This window comes from Ursus arctos, unplaced genomic scaffold (genome assembly GCF_023065955.2).
Source record: "Ursus arctos isolate Adak ecotype North America unplaced genomic scaffold, UrsArc2.0 scaffold_2, whole genome shotgun sequence".
NCBI lineage: Eukaryota > Metazoa > Chordata > Mammalia > Carnivora > Ursidae > Ursus > Ursus arctos.
In genome coordinates, this window is record NW_026622874.1 from 56,318,220 (window position 1) to 56,334,222 (window position 16,003).

The 16,003-nt window shown below is 42.1% G+C and overlaps 1 protein-coding gene across 1 annotated transcript in view; it reads right to left on the minus strand.

Moving 5' to 3' along the window:
- Positions 1-16,003, minus strand: part of AIDA (axin interactor, dorsalization associated) — a 35,667-nt gene that overhangs the window by 2,975 nt on the left and 16,689 nt on the right. Inside the window, exons 5-8 of the mRNA XM_026517287.4 lie at positions 11,195-11,258; positions 10,861-10,967; positions 4,182-4,304; positions 2,174-2,296 (exon numbers count right to left, since the gene is read on the minus strand). Of these exons, the coding sequence (XP_026373072.1) occupies positions 2,174-2,296; positions 4,182-4,304; positions 10,861-10,967; positions 11,195-11,258 (417 nt within the window). The remainder of the gene's footprint in view (positions 1-2,173; positions 2,297-4,181; positions 4,305-10,860; positions 10,968-11,194; positions 11,259-16,003) is intronic.

Consider the following 16,003-nt stretch of genomic DNA (forward strand, 5'->3'; position numbering starts at 1 on the left):
CCACCCAGGCGCCAAGAACCATTAATTTCTAAAGGGGGCATGGAAACTAGTTGGAAGGAAGTTGGGGTCTCTCTCTTAACCGGCTACTTATTCGTTCTGCCTGAACCCAAGTGGGGCTGGATCTTGCTTGGCTTTTAAGGATAACACAAATCCAGTACTTTTTAAGCTGCGGACAAAACTCGCAAGTGACAAGAGGTTTAACGATGTTCAGAAATGCGTGCGCAGTCGTGGCACAAAGTCATCACGTAGATGGATCCAAACGGAGGACCTCCTGTCACAGGAGGGAAGAAAGAGCAATTGCTCAAGAGAGCAGGACGTGGGTGAGGGACAGATGGGCGCACCTGGCCATCTACTCCCTACCCACACACAAGGGTGACAACCAGTAGTTACTGGTGACTTCCAGTCCCCAGAAGACTCTGCGTATCTGCCAAAGGGTAGCTTCTCTTCTTCCTCCCACAGAAGTAACAGAAGACCTCACAGAGTTTTAAGACAGCAGATCCCACTTCTTCGCCTCTGCAGCTATGGAACCCATCTCCTTGTCATCATGACTGTGTCTGACGTCTGAGTAAATGTGAAACGGTCACATCTGAAAACAATACTAAAGTGCAAGTACAATACCATCATTTTAAGGAACTTAAAAAACGTTTCGTTATTCATCTGCCTCATCGGTAGCTAATCTGTTGCCTGCATCCTGGGCACGCACAGCTTCGTGGCATTTGTAAGAAAGGACGGAACGTACGAGACCAGCGTACGCAGATGAACGGAGCTTCTACATGTGAAGAGCGCGTCTATGTCAGCGTTGTATCAGTTGAAACCATAGAAATAATACCGCACACGGTAAAGTCAAAGCTTGAGAACATGAACAGAGTCTGAATCTAGTTCTACTTTCAGCATCTCGTGAATCCTCCAGAACACAGTGCACTAGGACAGAGGAGTCAGCCCAGGAAACGTCCCCACTCCTGCCCATATCAGAACCTTTCCCAAAGCAATGGACTTAAAAACAAACAAACAAAGGTTTTGTTCATATTTTTATGGAGACAGCGTAACACTTCATAATGAAATTTCTTTAGCATTATTTCTTAAGCCCAACCTCTCTATGTACTCTAATAGCGATTCCCAAGCTCTGGCGTAGAGAACCACGTGCAAGCCGCCACCCCAGAGACGGCTGAGCCCGGCTGGCGGGTTTCTGAGTCAGGAGGTCTGCCGGGAGGCGGGGACCCTGAGCCCTGGTGTCTAATGTGCTTGCAGGTGCTGCTCACACTCGCAGCCACCCCACCAGCGGAAGTCCCGAGAGACAAGCCTTCCAGGGGTGGAGCCCAGGCGGCAGCAGCACCAGATCTGAGAAAATGTCGAATAGAGACTGTGGCAGTTGTTTGAAAGGTACAAGCTTCTTGCAAAGCGTGAAAATGTCAAAACTGCAACTGAAGCTCAGGTGACAGAGGGACTCTGAAGTCTTGTCCTAGAATGCCAACACTCCCGCGGGGCACACGGCATGGAAAAGCATTTAGTCCCAGGAATCGGCTAACCTGGACATGTAACTTCACCTTTTTTTTTTTTTTTTTAAAGATTTTATTTATTTATGTGACAGAGAGACAGCCAGCGAGAGAGGGAACACAGCAGGTGAGTGAGAGAGGAAGAAGCAGGCTCCTAGCGGAGGAGCCCGATGTGGGACTCGATCCCGGAACCCCGGGATCACGCCCTGAGCCGAAGGCAGACGCTTTAACGACTGCGCCACCCAGGCGCCCCGTAACTTCACCTTTTTAAAAATGTTTTTGTCCTTTCCCATCCTCCTGCCAACTAAGTTATGGTATCTTTCTGCCCAATAAAATCAGCTGGAGAAACAACTTGTTCTTTCAACTATTAGAGACTTAACCAGCAGAGAGCCTTGGGAAGCCTCTACCTCCCTCCACTCTTCAGTAAGAGGAAAACTTCATTCTGTTTTGTTGTCCAAGATGATGAAATTTTATAATCAAAGAACGTTTTATTATATAACTGTTATTTATTACACAACTAGATCATACAAGTCCTAATTCCCACATTTAAAAAATCGATCGTTCATTCAAGTCACTGAACACTATGTGACGTGGACTTCGGCCACCGCGCCGGGTTGTGAGCGCACAAACAGAAGAGGACTCCGGCCACAAGAAGCCGACGTTTACCATCACAAACCAACCTTTGGTTAATTTTTCAACATGCTTCTGGAGCTCAATGTCCACATTAAAGTGAACATACGTATCTTCTTTCCTTGAAGCCACAGGAGTGTCCTGCACAGGAGTTAAATCTATGCCGTTCAGATCTAGGAGGGAAAAAAGAGTTTCAAACACACAGACTCAGAAACTGCCAACGAACCATAGGGGGTTATGTTTCCTACAGAGGCCTGGCAACAGCTGAGAGGAGCGTCTCAGATCCAGACGCCCCCTGGTGTGAGCAGTACACAGGGAGCTGCTGGTCTCCGGAGGTTGTGGAGGGAGCTCGGGACAGAGACGCGGGAAGCCTCAGGGCCAGGGAAGGGAGGCTTGCCGTGTACGGGCGCAAAAGAAAGCATGAAGACAACAAAGCTTGATCCTTATTGTTCAGAGGGGAAAAGAACTTGTGTCTTCCTTGCGCCGCTATATGCCATATGCAATAAAAATTAGGAACACGAAAGATATTCTGTGGCTTGGCCCCTGCGCCTATTTCCAACCCTGACCAAGTGCGTGGCGTGGAAAGGCCTCTCATCGGACAGTATCAGCATTCTCTTGTACTTCAGAGTCAAAACAAAGGACATGAAAGCTGCCCGTGGAAACCTGTCTCTAAATGAGTCATTCCGTAGGCACGTTACCTCAACTCCGCCGTGCCTGCTAGGAAGTAACCTGACTCACAACAGCCAGATGGTACACTATGTATGGTTGTCATTTCCCGGAGCCAGGACTCTTCCAGTTTTATCAAATTCAACATGGACTCATTTAATGACTCGTGTTTATGGATTACTCAACACACTCCTATCCTAGAGAACTTAATTTAGTACATTTGCTTCTTTCAGTTCCGTGTGTGGGCAAAGGTGACAGAGCACCTAGCACACCACCCTGCAGGACATTTTACAGTGTACTGTCCCACGTGAGACGCAGCTTTACAAATGGCCTGTCACACAGGTAGGGCACCAAGACTTTCCAGCAGACCGTGCACCTGGGAGCTAATACCATCAGAGGTTCCGGTATTTCTGCATTAGCGCTGTGGATCCTGCCGTCTCCATGCTAAAATTCTTCTCTGTGTCTGAATTCGTTTTTCTTTTATTTGGTACTAATGAACCCAGGGGCCTGAATTTATTTCTATGATTGGTAAGAGTTCAACTTCAGTCCCTGTGTCTTCAGTTTGCCTCGAAGTGCAGGTTAGCTGTGAATGAAAACTGACGGTGCAGGGCTTTCTCAATAATAGTATGACAACCTCATCCTCAATCACCCAAGAATTTTTAAAAGACTGCTGAGTGCTTTACAAATAAAGTGCCAAATAAAGGCCTGACACCAACAAAAGAATTTCGTCAGTGTGGGTTCCCTCCCAAACCAAAGACTCAAAACGTTGTTTTCAAGGAATAACTGGTAGGCCACACTGGACAGGAGAAAACAAACAAGTCCTGAAGACGACCGCGCTTAGTAAGAAATACCACTCTTCTTTCTGGCCCAGCACTGGGCTCAGGGAATGGCTGTTTATGGGTGTGTCCGACTTCCCTGTCTCAGGACGGTTCACTGGAGGCCCACTGCTCGTGCACCCTGCAGGGCTCCCCTGTGTCTGAGACGCCGCGGCAGGAAGCGGAGGGCCCGAAGGGGAGGCACGGGGGAAATGGAGAGCGTGGGGCTTGGCAAAGAAAATCACACACCCTGAGAAGGTGGAAGGAAGTGTCTGCTGTTAAAGACAGTGTGTATGTCTAGTCGGCACCCTGGATGGGATTTTGAGAATATGGAAATTTACCAAAAAACCCTCAAAAGCAAACACGTACATCAGTTATAAATAATGAAGCATTTTTAGAAACTCTCAGAAATACTCAGTGAAGGAACGAGGACGGCTGCCCAGGGATTTCCCCTCACTGTAGAACGAATGCAAACGCACTGTCACAGGTGCAAGGACCCACCCCCACACCTGCCCGTTTCCCAAGTGCGAATCCACGTGACACGGTTCGCCAGAGGGGAGAACGTAGAGTTATTTACCCTTTACGCTAACTGTGATATAGGGATCGATGCACTGCCCCGCATCCTTCAGACCGATTTTCTCAATTCTGATGGTGAGTGACGTCATTCCTGGCTCTGAGGGCAGCCTGGGTAGTAAAGTGCCTGAGAAGAGAAGAGCAAACAGTGAGCTCCAGCTGCAACTGGAGAGCAAATACTGAACACAGAGCCTTGCTCTTAATGGGCGTAGCAACTCGCCAGCCATTATTTAGTTTCCAAAGCTTCCAAACATTCAATGTGCTTCTTCTGGGCAAATATTTAGTAAGACACAAGATAGATCTGTACTTCCTTAATTCATATTCGACACTAAAGCATAAGTCCATCAAATCTGTTCAAGATTCAACTCACTCCGGGAAGCCCAATTACGAATTACCGCATGCTTAATATACTCACGTCATATATACACTTCACATTTACTCATGTTACATAAGATATATTTCGTATCTCTATATGAAGTGATAGGAAAAAAGACAAAGAGCCTTTTAAACTTTTCTTATATTATCCTAAAGTTTGAGAAGCTTAATACCAGAATCAAACAACAAATACCAAATCAACCAACCAATCAACAAATTGGACGAAATAACTTACAATATTTACGTATTAATTTTATGATCTAACTTCCCACCCCTTTCTGCATCCTATCCTGTCCAATCTTTTCCCTCAGAAATTAATCCTGCTGAGAATGGCATACACAACAACTGTGTATCTGAAACCTCTCACACATATCAACTAAAGTTTTTACTAAAACTGAAAAATCACCCAGGACCACACACTCCCTACCAAGAAAATGACATCAAGAAATCAACTGTACAGTTGTGTTTCATATCTACCGAGACAGAGGTGAACAAAAGTTGATTTTAATCTAATATGCACACAGTATCTCAAACTAAAGTACCTAACATTCGTAAAGGACTTTGACATTTTTCGTGTTTCTGTCCAACAATGTTATCCCACTTTTAATGATAAAGTATTTGAAATATGTGAATCAACTCACTATCTTCAAAACAGAACACTTAATTAGCTGGCAACAGGCTTGAGGGGATTTCGGGGGGTGATGGAAATGTCCTCAAATTGGATCTATCAAACCGGGAAGATGTACAGCTCTACAGACCAAAGTCACTGAACTGTATACATTTACAATGAGTGAATTTTATGATGGGAAAATTACTACAGAAATCAAGAATCTTGGGGCGCCTGGGTGGCTCAGCTGATTAAGCATCTGCCTTAGGCTCAGGTTATGATCTCAGGGTCCTGACGGTGAGCCCCACGTCGGGCTCCCTGCTCAGCAGGGAGTCTGCTTTTCTCTCTCCCCTCATTTGTGTTCTCTCACTATTTCTGTCGCTCTCTCTCTCAAATAAATAAATAAAATCTTTAAAGAAAGAAAAATTCAAGTGTCTTACCTGGTGATACTTGTTAAAGAAAACTTTTGGCTAATGAAAAGTTAGAAGTTAGAAAACCAAAATGGAACACTCAAAGCAGTATCCAGTACCATTTCGAAAGTAAATTATAACATTACCTTTTCTCCACATGAAATAGGTCTTCGACATTTCGCCGTATTTTAACACATTTTCAATATTCAATGGTTTTCTTAAAGATAAAAGGTCTCTTGCTGCACCCACTGTCCCTTTTAAAAGATTTTAACTGTGAAATCTAACAAATACTTAGAGAGGCGAATAAAGCAAGTGCACGGCCGAACGAACACTGGAAAACAAGCACCCATGTAACCGTCACGTAGGTCAAGAGATAAACATTACCCCAGGGGCTCCCTTCTATCACCACCCAATGTTCTTCCTAATCCCTCTCCACTCTCCTGGCTTCCAAAGTAATTGCTAAAAAGCACCGTATAACAATGTTTTGCCTGCTTCTGAACGTGAGATTTATCTGACTTGTTGCCAATAGCTGTAATTTGTCCATCTGTAGGACTTCATAGTATTGGTGCATAGTACGTGGGTGTTATCAACACAGCACAGTTTATGTGGCCATTCTTCTGCTGACGGGCATTATGAATTGCTCCAAGTTTTTGGAAATTGTTTGAACAATGCTGCTGTAACATTCTTGTACACAAATTCTAGTGCATGTGAGCACACATTTGCAAAAGAGAGGGATCACCAAGTCACACGCGGCATCGCCCTCCTACCACATAAAGACAATCTGTGTCCAAAGTGTTCATGCGGATGCCCCCTTCCAGCACTGCCCCCCCCACATCTGCCCCCGCCCCCATGTGCTTGGAGCAGTCAGACTCTTTTTAGCCAATTTAGGTGTGGAGAAATGCTGATCCAGTTTTCATGCGTGTTTTTCCAATGACCGACTGAGGTTGAGCCCCTTCTCATTTTCGAATGAGCGTTTGGATTTCCTCTTTTCTGAAGAGGAATAGTCATCTTTTTCTTATTTGTAAGAATTCTCTAATATTTTGATGCAAGCTTTTGTTGGATATGTGTTTGTAATAAGCTTCTCAGTGGCTTACATTTAAAAAAACTTTATATTGAAGGATAACATATTAAAAAGTATATAAATCATGTACAAATTCTAAGTACAGCTTAATGAATTTTCACAAAGGAATATGCCTGTGTAACCACCACCAGACCCAGGAAAGACACTGCCAGCATACTAGGAGCCCTCCTGCGTCCCCAGCACACCCCATTTTCTCGCGCGAGAGATAACAACTGTTCCGGACTTCTAACAGCACAGACTACTTTCATGCGTCAAGCCCTTCTCTGTTAAATGGCGTCTTCTGATTATGAGAAATTCTCAATGTTAATATATTCATATTTCTTAATCTTGAAATTCCTTTATAGTCACTACTTTCTGTGTCCTTTTCAAGCATCTACCCCCTTCCAAGATCATGAAGGCGTTTTCTTACCTTGTAAGAGCCTTATCGTTCTTCCATTTGCATTTAATTCTACAATCCACTTGTAATTAATTTTTGTCTTTGGTGTGTAATAGAAGCCCAATCTCACTCTATCCAACACATGGATACCCAGTTGTCCCAGCACTGCTTCTGAGAGCGCGCACAAGGGGGGAGGGCCAGAGGGAGAAGAGAGAGAGAATCCCACTGGGCGGGGAGCCTGACGTGGGGCTCAACCTCACCGCCCTGAGACTGGGGCCTGAGCCGAGACCAAGAGTCAGACACTTAACGGACTGCGCCACGCGGCGCCCAGCACTACTCAGAGGACCACCATCTCTCCGTCCATCTACAGTGCACCCTCACCACAGATCAGGCATGGGCTGTCCACTCTGTCTCACAGGACTATTTCCTACCCTTGCACCACCACCATAGTGTCTCAATCACTCTAATTTTCTAAAAAGTCTTGACATTTGGTAAAACAAATTCTCCCCTCTTAACATTGTCTTCCAAGAGTCAACTACTTTTGGCTGTTTGCATTTCCATGTAAATTATAAAAACAGCTGTCAAGTGCTTTAAAAAAAAAAATCTATTAGAATTGCAGTGAAGTTCAGTTCAACTCTAGAAATAGTCACATCTTTACAAATTGCTTCTTCCAATCCACGAACTGAAATATACCTTTCCATTTATTAAAGACTTCTTAATTTCTCTTGATAGTTTTATTATTTTCCTCACAAAGGTCTTATACTTCTTTTGTTGGATTTATTACTAGGTATTTGATAGTCTACGATACTATAATAAATGTTATAGTATTTATTTTCTAAGCAACTGTTGCTTGTTTATAGAGAAAAAAATCTGTACTTAAGAATTGATCCTTTCAAGGAACCATGCATGCTAATCTCTATTAATCCTAATTATTCATCTGTTGATTCTTTTATATGAATATATATATAATACATAACACCTGCAGATAAAGGGAAGGGATTTTCTTCTCCTAATGTTTCTCTTTTATTTTTCTTGTTCTAGTGTACTGGCTAGGACTTCCAGACAATGTTAATAAAAAGAGGTAATAGTAGGCACTCTTACTCTTGCCTTGCTCTTGATCTGAAAAGGAAAGTTTCAATTTTTACCAGTAAGTATGATTTTGGCTCTAAGTGTCCCATAGAGAATACCTGGAGACGTGTTCTATTCTCAGTCTGCTAGAATTTTTTTTAAAGATTTATTTATTTATTATTTTAGGAGGGAGGAAGGGGCAGAAGGAGAGAATCTGATGCGGGGCTCCATCTCACAACCCTGAGATCAAGACCTGAGCTGAAATCGAGAGTCAGACGCTTAAATGACTGAGCTACCCAGGTGCCCCAGTCTGCTAGAATTTTTTTAAACTCAAGAACAGATTTAGAATTTAATTATTTAAAATTTTATTTATTTATATGAGAGCGAGCATGAGCAGTGGGGGAGGGGCAGAGGGAGAGGGAGAAGACGACAATCAGACTTCATGCTGAGCAGGGGGCCCGATGTGGGGCTCGATCCCAAGACCCTGAGATCATGACCTGAGCCGAAGGCAGATGCTTAACTGACTAAGCCACCCAGGTGTCTCTACAGGTTACTTAATAACACTCGTATCACAGACTAAATACAGTTAATTAACCTACATGTGATCTTTCTTACTTTTAGGAAAAAGAAATTCAGTGAACAGAAGGGTTTGGTAACCTTTCTGTATCTCTGAAATAAGATAACACAATGCTGTGTCAGAATACAAAAATCTATTTAATTTGGGATTATTCCTACATAGCAAATGGGTTTAGTTTATGGTACAAGTTTCTCTTCAACTCAGCGACCTGAACCCCACAGAGACCTTACTCTGTACCATGGTTTACGTCATTTACTTCAAGCATCTTACCTTCTCTGGAAGTGCAGTAAGTGAGCAAACCACCAAATCAGACTGAAATTTATAGCACTGGAAGCTACGTCAATTACCGTATGTGGTTTGAAAAGAGAATGACAATTAGTCAGTCAAACAGCAAAGTAATTTCTCTCACCAGCTTGGCCAACTTGAAATTTCCTCTGTATATCACAAAAGTAAGAAAAATACACCACTCCTCATAAATCAAAGCAGATTGGAAATAATGCCCTTGTAGCAAAGAAACAGTCGCACTAAGTTGCTATCTCTAGTTCCTGTCATCTCCCCAGTAACCCCAGAGCCTAGGTCCTGCTGCCTCCCACTGAAGGGAGGCGACAGGCAGAACAGGCATCATGGAACGTTCAGCACGTGACCCCAACGGCGCTCACAGCTTTAGCCGTAGTACCATGTTTCATCTTCACGGTAACCTAACAAGTTAGGCACTGGTATCCCATTTTACAAAGAAAGAAACTGAGCTTCAGACTGGTTAGGAAACAAGAGCAAAGTCCTTCCACTAGTAACTGTCAGAGCCTAGACTCCAGCCCAAGCATCTGTTGGTTCAATCTGCTGCTCCTGCTGCATAATGCCTCCTCCCCAGGGGGTATTAAAAATACTGGAATATTACTATACTGTTACTACCAACAAAGTTATCTGGATGACACACAAATTGTATTTAGCTCTACTGTAAAGCTTCTAGGGTCTATTTCAAAACGCACGATAATCTTATAGCATATTGCTATCATACCTGAAATGAACTAGTTTACCAGAAAGGAAAACTACGCACTGTGTAAGAACAGAACAGAGTAAACCAGGGATTGGCAGAGGCAAGAGACTTATCCAGGGTGCCTGCCTAGGTCATTTACAGAAAGGGAAGACCCTCAAAGAGATCTTTTGCAAATAAAAACGGCTTGCCATACCTTATTTCCTTTCCTAAAACAAGATGGGAAGAAAGAGCATTTGCTCAGTACCCACTCCCCTTGGATCCAGTCTTAATGACTACATTTGATTAATTAAAGACGTGCTTACAATAGTCTACGGAAAAGAGTTTCCGTAGCGGGCCTGAGACTGTTATTTTCAGAAAGGCCTGCCAGCAAGGCCACCACTGGGCTAGAGTCTAGGAACTTGGATTTCGGGCATGTTCCCACCATCCCCCAATAAGGATGGTCACTATCTATAAACTATGCAAATCATATGGTTTATGCTGAATATGCGCTTTCCTTCCAGGAGTTTGGAACTCTGGCCAACTCCTAGCCAGTGCTAAGCAGAGGGCGCCTATGTAATCAGCCCCTAAGAACAGTGCTGGGCACGGAGTCTCTAATAGCTTCCCACGGACACATTTTACGTGTAGCACAACCTATGTGACTCCACTGGGAGAGGACTCTTAGAAGCCTGCACCTCATGGGGTGACTGGGTGATGGGCACTAAGAAGGGCACTTGTAAGGAGCACTGGGTATTATATGCAACTGATGAATCACTAAATTCTACCCCTGAAACTAACAATACACTCTATGTTAACGAACTTGAATTTAAATAAAATGTAAAAAAAAAAAAAAAAAGAAAGAAAGAAAAGGAAAAAAAGAAGAAAAGAAGCCCGCACCTGGTTTCCTCCAGACTTCGTTCACTTGTGCACCTTTTCCCTTTGCTGCTTTTGTTTTGTCTTTGCTCATCGCAATAACTCACAGCTGTGAATACAACTAGACGGTGAGTCTCTGAGTCCTCCTAGCAAATCACTGAACTTCAGGGTGGCCTTGTGCACCCCAACACAGACAGTAAGATACCTTCAGACTATGTGTATAAAATAGCTCCAGCCAATAACATGGCGATGAAAATGTGCTTAAGACTGGCAAGTACCAAAATAAGTTCTAAAACACCCTAACCTTGGATTAAGCTATGGCTGTTGTGAAATCAGTGATACTCACCAGGAACTCTAGCAGGAAAGGAATCAGGAGACCCAGCTCCAGCACCACCTTCTTCTTCATCTTCTTCAAATTCCAAATTCTCTTCTTCACCAGGTGCTAAAATTCTTCTACATGCAAAACGGCAGGCAAAATAGTGAGCTACGAAATTAACTACCCTAGGAGACATTATAGCCACCCATTTCCCAGGTAGGACGTGAATACAAAAAATGTTGACACAAAAATATTGATATTAAAGATATCAATACTGATATAAAAAATGCAAAAATATCTGAAAACTAGGTATAAAATAAGGCAATAAAATAAAAGAAATATTGGTGCTTATTTTTTTTTTTACCTTAAGGGGACAGGCTGAACGTCAAATGGGAATTCCTTATTATATGTAAGAATATTCTTTAGGACTAGAATAAAAACAGAAAGAAAGACACATAAATTCTTCCACAAAAAAATTTTGTTAGAAATGACTGATTTTTGATCAATTTTACTATGCATATTAATTTTTTAAAAAAATTCCCAATCTTATCATCATTCAGAGCCACGATGCTTTTGTCCATTGAAGGTCTTAGCAAAATGAAAATATCCATAGTATACTCCAGGTACCAGTACTTTGTCAGATCTCTAAGGAAAGTAAGTTCCAGAGTCTCAGAGCGCTCACAGAAAATAAACTCCAAAACAGTTGTATGTACAAGGTCCCAGGTGAGACACAGGGCAGCAGAAGAAAAGATCTCCTTCCGGGAGTACTTCAATGACAAGACTGGTTCAAAGATAACCAATTAGAGGACATGAGCTTATTTTAGTCTATGTCCTGATTAGATTTCCCCTCAAGTCCATAAAACTGGCAAAACTGTATAAAATTGGTCACGATTTCCATATGCCATTTATGATAGTTTATTATAGACATACATATCTACCTACATACACAGACAAATACATAAAGCGGGATTCACCCTCAAGAGAAGTCTCCACGTAACATGGCACCCACCACCTTCTGCATTAGGGTACGGTCCATGATTACATCCTGGCATGTAAACTTAAAGAGAGATGTTCTAGGGATGCCTGGGTGGCTCAGTTGGTTAAGCGGCTGCCTTGGGCTCGGGTCATGATCCCAGAGTCCTGAGATCGAGTTCCACATTGGGCTCCCTGCTCGGGGGTGAGCCTGCTTCTCCCTCTGCCAGCCCACTTGTGCTCTTTCTCTGACAAATCTTTAAAAACAAAAAAATTTCAATTAAAAAAAAAAAAAAGATGTTCTGTAACTCTGCTTACGTTTAGAGAGCTACTATGATGTGGGTACCTTACAGAGTTACTAAAAGTATGTAATTTAGTGCTTCGTGTCTGGCATTATGGGTCTTCAGTAATTACCTGCAATTACATGAAGGTAAAGTAATGGCATTAACCGAGCAATTCAAAAAGTTCCTATGATTTTGTACTCAACTTACTCAGCCTTGTTTCAGAGTGCTGTAGTTCAGAGATAAAATAGCTGTGGCATATATGTTGTCATCCCAAAGTAGGAAATCCCAGAGCACAGGATGCAGTTTTATGACTTACTCCGACAGGAGTCAGAGGCGTTTTTCAGACTTCTAATATACGCATTCAATTTACTGAGTCTTTCAGTGAGAGAGAGGTCTGAGACTTGTGTCTAGCGTCTCGTTCATTCTTACTCTCTTTTGCCCTCCAGCTCTTACCCTCATCTTTCCTTTCTCTTTCTTCCTCTCAACAAATGTGCACCACGTGCACACAATGTGCCACTCGCTGTTTTAGGTGCTAAAGCTATGGCAGTGATCAAGACAGAGGGCTCCTGCTCTCGTCTGTGGATCTTAGACTCCAGCCAGGAAAAGCAGACAGTAAATAAACCAACAAATTAACAAGGTACTGTTCGACTGTGGTTAGCATCATAAAGGACAGGATCAGGATGCGTGTGTAAGTGGAGCAGAGGGACAACTTCGGCTAAAGCGGACAGGGTAGGCCTTTCAAAAGTAACTTGCTGGAAGACAAGTGAGCCATAACCTGGCATGAGAGGAATTGTCCATAAGTAGCACCGGGGTAAGGGCTTTCCAGGTATTAAAAAACAGGCTAGAGGGGCGCCTGGCGGGCCAGTCAGTGGAGCACGCGACTCTTGATTCGCGGTTGTGCGTTCCAGCACCATGTTGAGTGGAGAAATTACTTAAAAATAACATCTTTAGAACAACAACGACAAAGACTCTGAGGCAGGTACTAGTTCGGCTTGTTCAAGGAATAAAACAGACTATATAACTGAAGTTTGATAAGGGGGAAGTGGCACAAGATCGGATATCAGATCTTAGCCCTATAATTAGGTCAACTATCATTACGGCATTCACGTAACTACTCTGAATCTGTTTCCCCAATTCTTAAATGGGAATATCACTTTCTCACTTTGGAGAGAATTAATATATATGAAGTTGCATGAGAAATTTAAAGTCCTTTGTACGTATTAACTCACATTATTATATGGTAATTTATTCTCTCCATAGTTTTCCCTATTCGGCTAACTAGAATCCTAGTATTTCAGGATTAAGAAGCATTATTTTTAAAAACATCATTTCTAAACTTATGCATGATTGCTCACTATGAGTAAACTATTAATTCAACTCAAATATCAATTAATCACTTACATAGTACTGCGTTACATCCTAAGAATAGGGGAGTGGGTAACAAAGAAGCCCTGGTAGCATTCATATCAGAAATGAGAGCACTGAAATGATATTTACTAATAAAACGGGGGAAAAAAAAAATCAACCTTTACAAGTATTAAAAAAAAATCAATTAAAAAAGTCGAACACTCTATCAGTTATTAAGAATACCCTGTGTTTATACTGTAATACAAGAATGAAACAGTATTTCTTGTCTTAGGTACCGATGCTGTGAAAGGAAAGGTTTATTTTTGCTCAACAGCCTGTCATTAGTTTCTATTTACAAGAATCGAGCATATCAGATATTTAATTTGTATCCTTTTGGAAGAAAATTATAGGTCCACTCTCATTTTCTGTAACTGTAGGATGGTTTCTATTCTCACCAACTATGGAATAACAGAGATTCTAATGTCCTTTTACAATAGGGTTCTACTTAAACTTTATATAGGATTTTTCTTCCACCGATACTAGTGCTGATATTTTAGGAAGATTTGGAGAAGAGGAAAAGCAGTTTATAATTTCCTGGAAGGTACTACCATGAGCGTGGAGTCCGTCACAGTATGGGGACCACGGTACAACGTACACACACAGGCCCACCCATCGGCTGACAGCTGATGGCACACGTCTGTCGGGAAAACTACGCTCCCGCTCCCAGCCCACTCGCACAGAGCATGGCCTGCCACCCCTGAAGGCTACACCCTAAAAATGACAGTCAACAAAGTGCGTTCTGCTTTCGTGGCTGATTTCTTTCATTTTTCTGGTAGACAAAATGAATAAGTGCTTCCCATCTAAAAGGTTATTTTTTGTTTTTTAAAGATTTTATTTATTTATGTGACAGAGAGACAGCCAGCGAGAGAGGGAACACAGCCGGGGAGTGGGAGAGGAAGAAGCAGGCTCCCAGCAGAGGAGCCTAATGTGGGGCTCAATCCCAGAACGCCGGGATCACGCCCTGAGCTGAAGGCAGATGCTTAACAACTGCGCTACCCAGGTGCCCCTAAAAGGTTATTTTTTTAATTATGGGAGAAGATTCCCTGAAGACATTCAATCCTATCAACTTAAAAATTTACCAAGATCATATGATATGCAGAGCATTGAATTGGGCTCTGTGGGGAAAATACAAAGGTTACTGACAATCTCCTTTAGGAGCAAAATGAATTTAAGTGAGAATCCCACAGGGCACGCTACGATAATGGATAGAAAAAGTGCTCCTAAAAAGGACAGCAGGCAGAGTTTAATTAGGGCTGGGAGAGCAGAGAAAGCTTTCAGAGAAAGGTGGACTTGATCCTTGAAAGATCAATCAACGGAAGGAGCTTTATAGAGTGGTAGTGGGGGAGATATGTTTCAGTAAGAAGTAGTACATTACCAAGGATCGACATCAGAAAACGAAATAAATAGTACTTTCAAAATCATAGTTGTAGTACTAGTTTCAGACAGAATTATCAAAAGAATTTTTTTTTGAAATTTTATTTAACCTTAAAGGAAAAATACATTGGCAGAATAAACCAAGTCCCACATAGTAATTTTCCTTTCCTTAGAGTCTTAAAAGAGGCTGAAACTAGCTTGACTTAATCTGAAATATACTCGAATACCAATTTGTAGAAAATGTTTCTGTTAAAATAACTCATAACAAGTGCCTAGCTTTGATAAATGCAAAATTACAGAGCATATCCTTTTTTTTTCTTTTAAAGATATTTATTTATTTATTTATTTATTTATTTATTTATTTATTTATTTATTCGACAGAGATAGAGACAGCCAGAGAGACAGGGAACACAAGCAGGGGGAGTGGGAGAGGAAGAAGCAGGCCCATAGCATAGGAACCTGATGTGGGGCTCGATCCCACAACGCCGGGATCACGCCCTGAGCCGAAGGCAGACGCGCAACCGCTGTGCCACCCAGGCGCCCCATACAGAGCGTATCCTGATATAATACACATATTTACATTCCTTTAAAAGGCAATAGCAAATTAAAATCACCTAAAAAGATAACTAAGTACGAAGAAGGGAGAGGTCCAAATGAAAAGCACTATATAAATTCAAAATATAACAAAATAAATCCCAATACCATCTTTCCATTCCCACCCCTAATCTTAAAAAAACAAAAACAGGCTAACAAACAAAAAAGCAAGAAATAGAAGACTAATGCAGATTTTAGTCCAACGTGCCATTAACACATGGGTCAATAATCTCTCAAAAGCTTGAACTGGAAACCCACGATATTTAGGATTGATGTCAATATTGCACCATTATAGGTATCACAACAAAATACAGTGGAAGGAACATCGGCCTTGGGGTCACTTAGCACCCTGGTTAAAACCCAGTTCTGGCCTTTACAAGCTGTAAGATCATGCAGTTAGCGAACTGCAGCTGAGTGGACTTATCTGAGTGTTTGGTCTCATTACTGGTAATGGTAACCATTAAAATCAATGAAAGATCCTATAAGGCAACAGAAGAAATCTGTAACACTCTAAAATTTTATTTGGAAACACCAAAAAACAA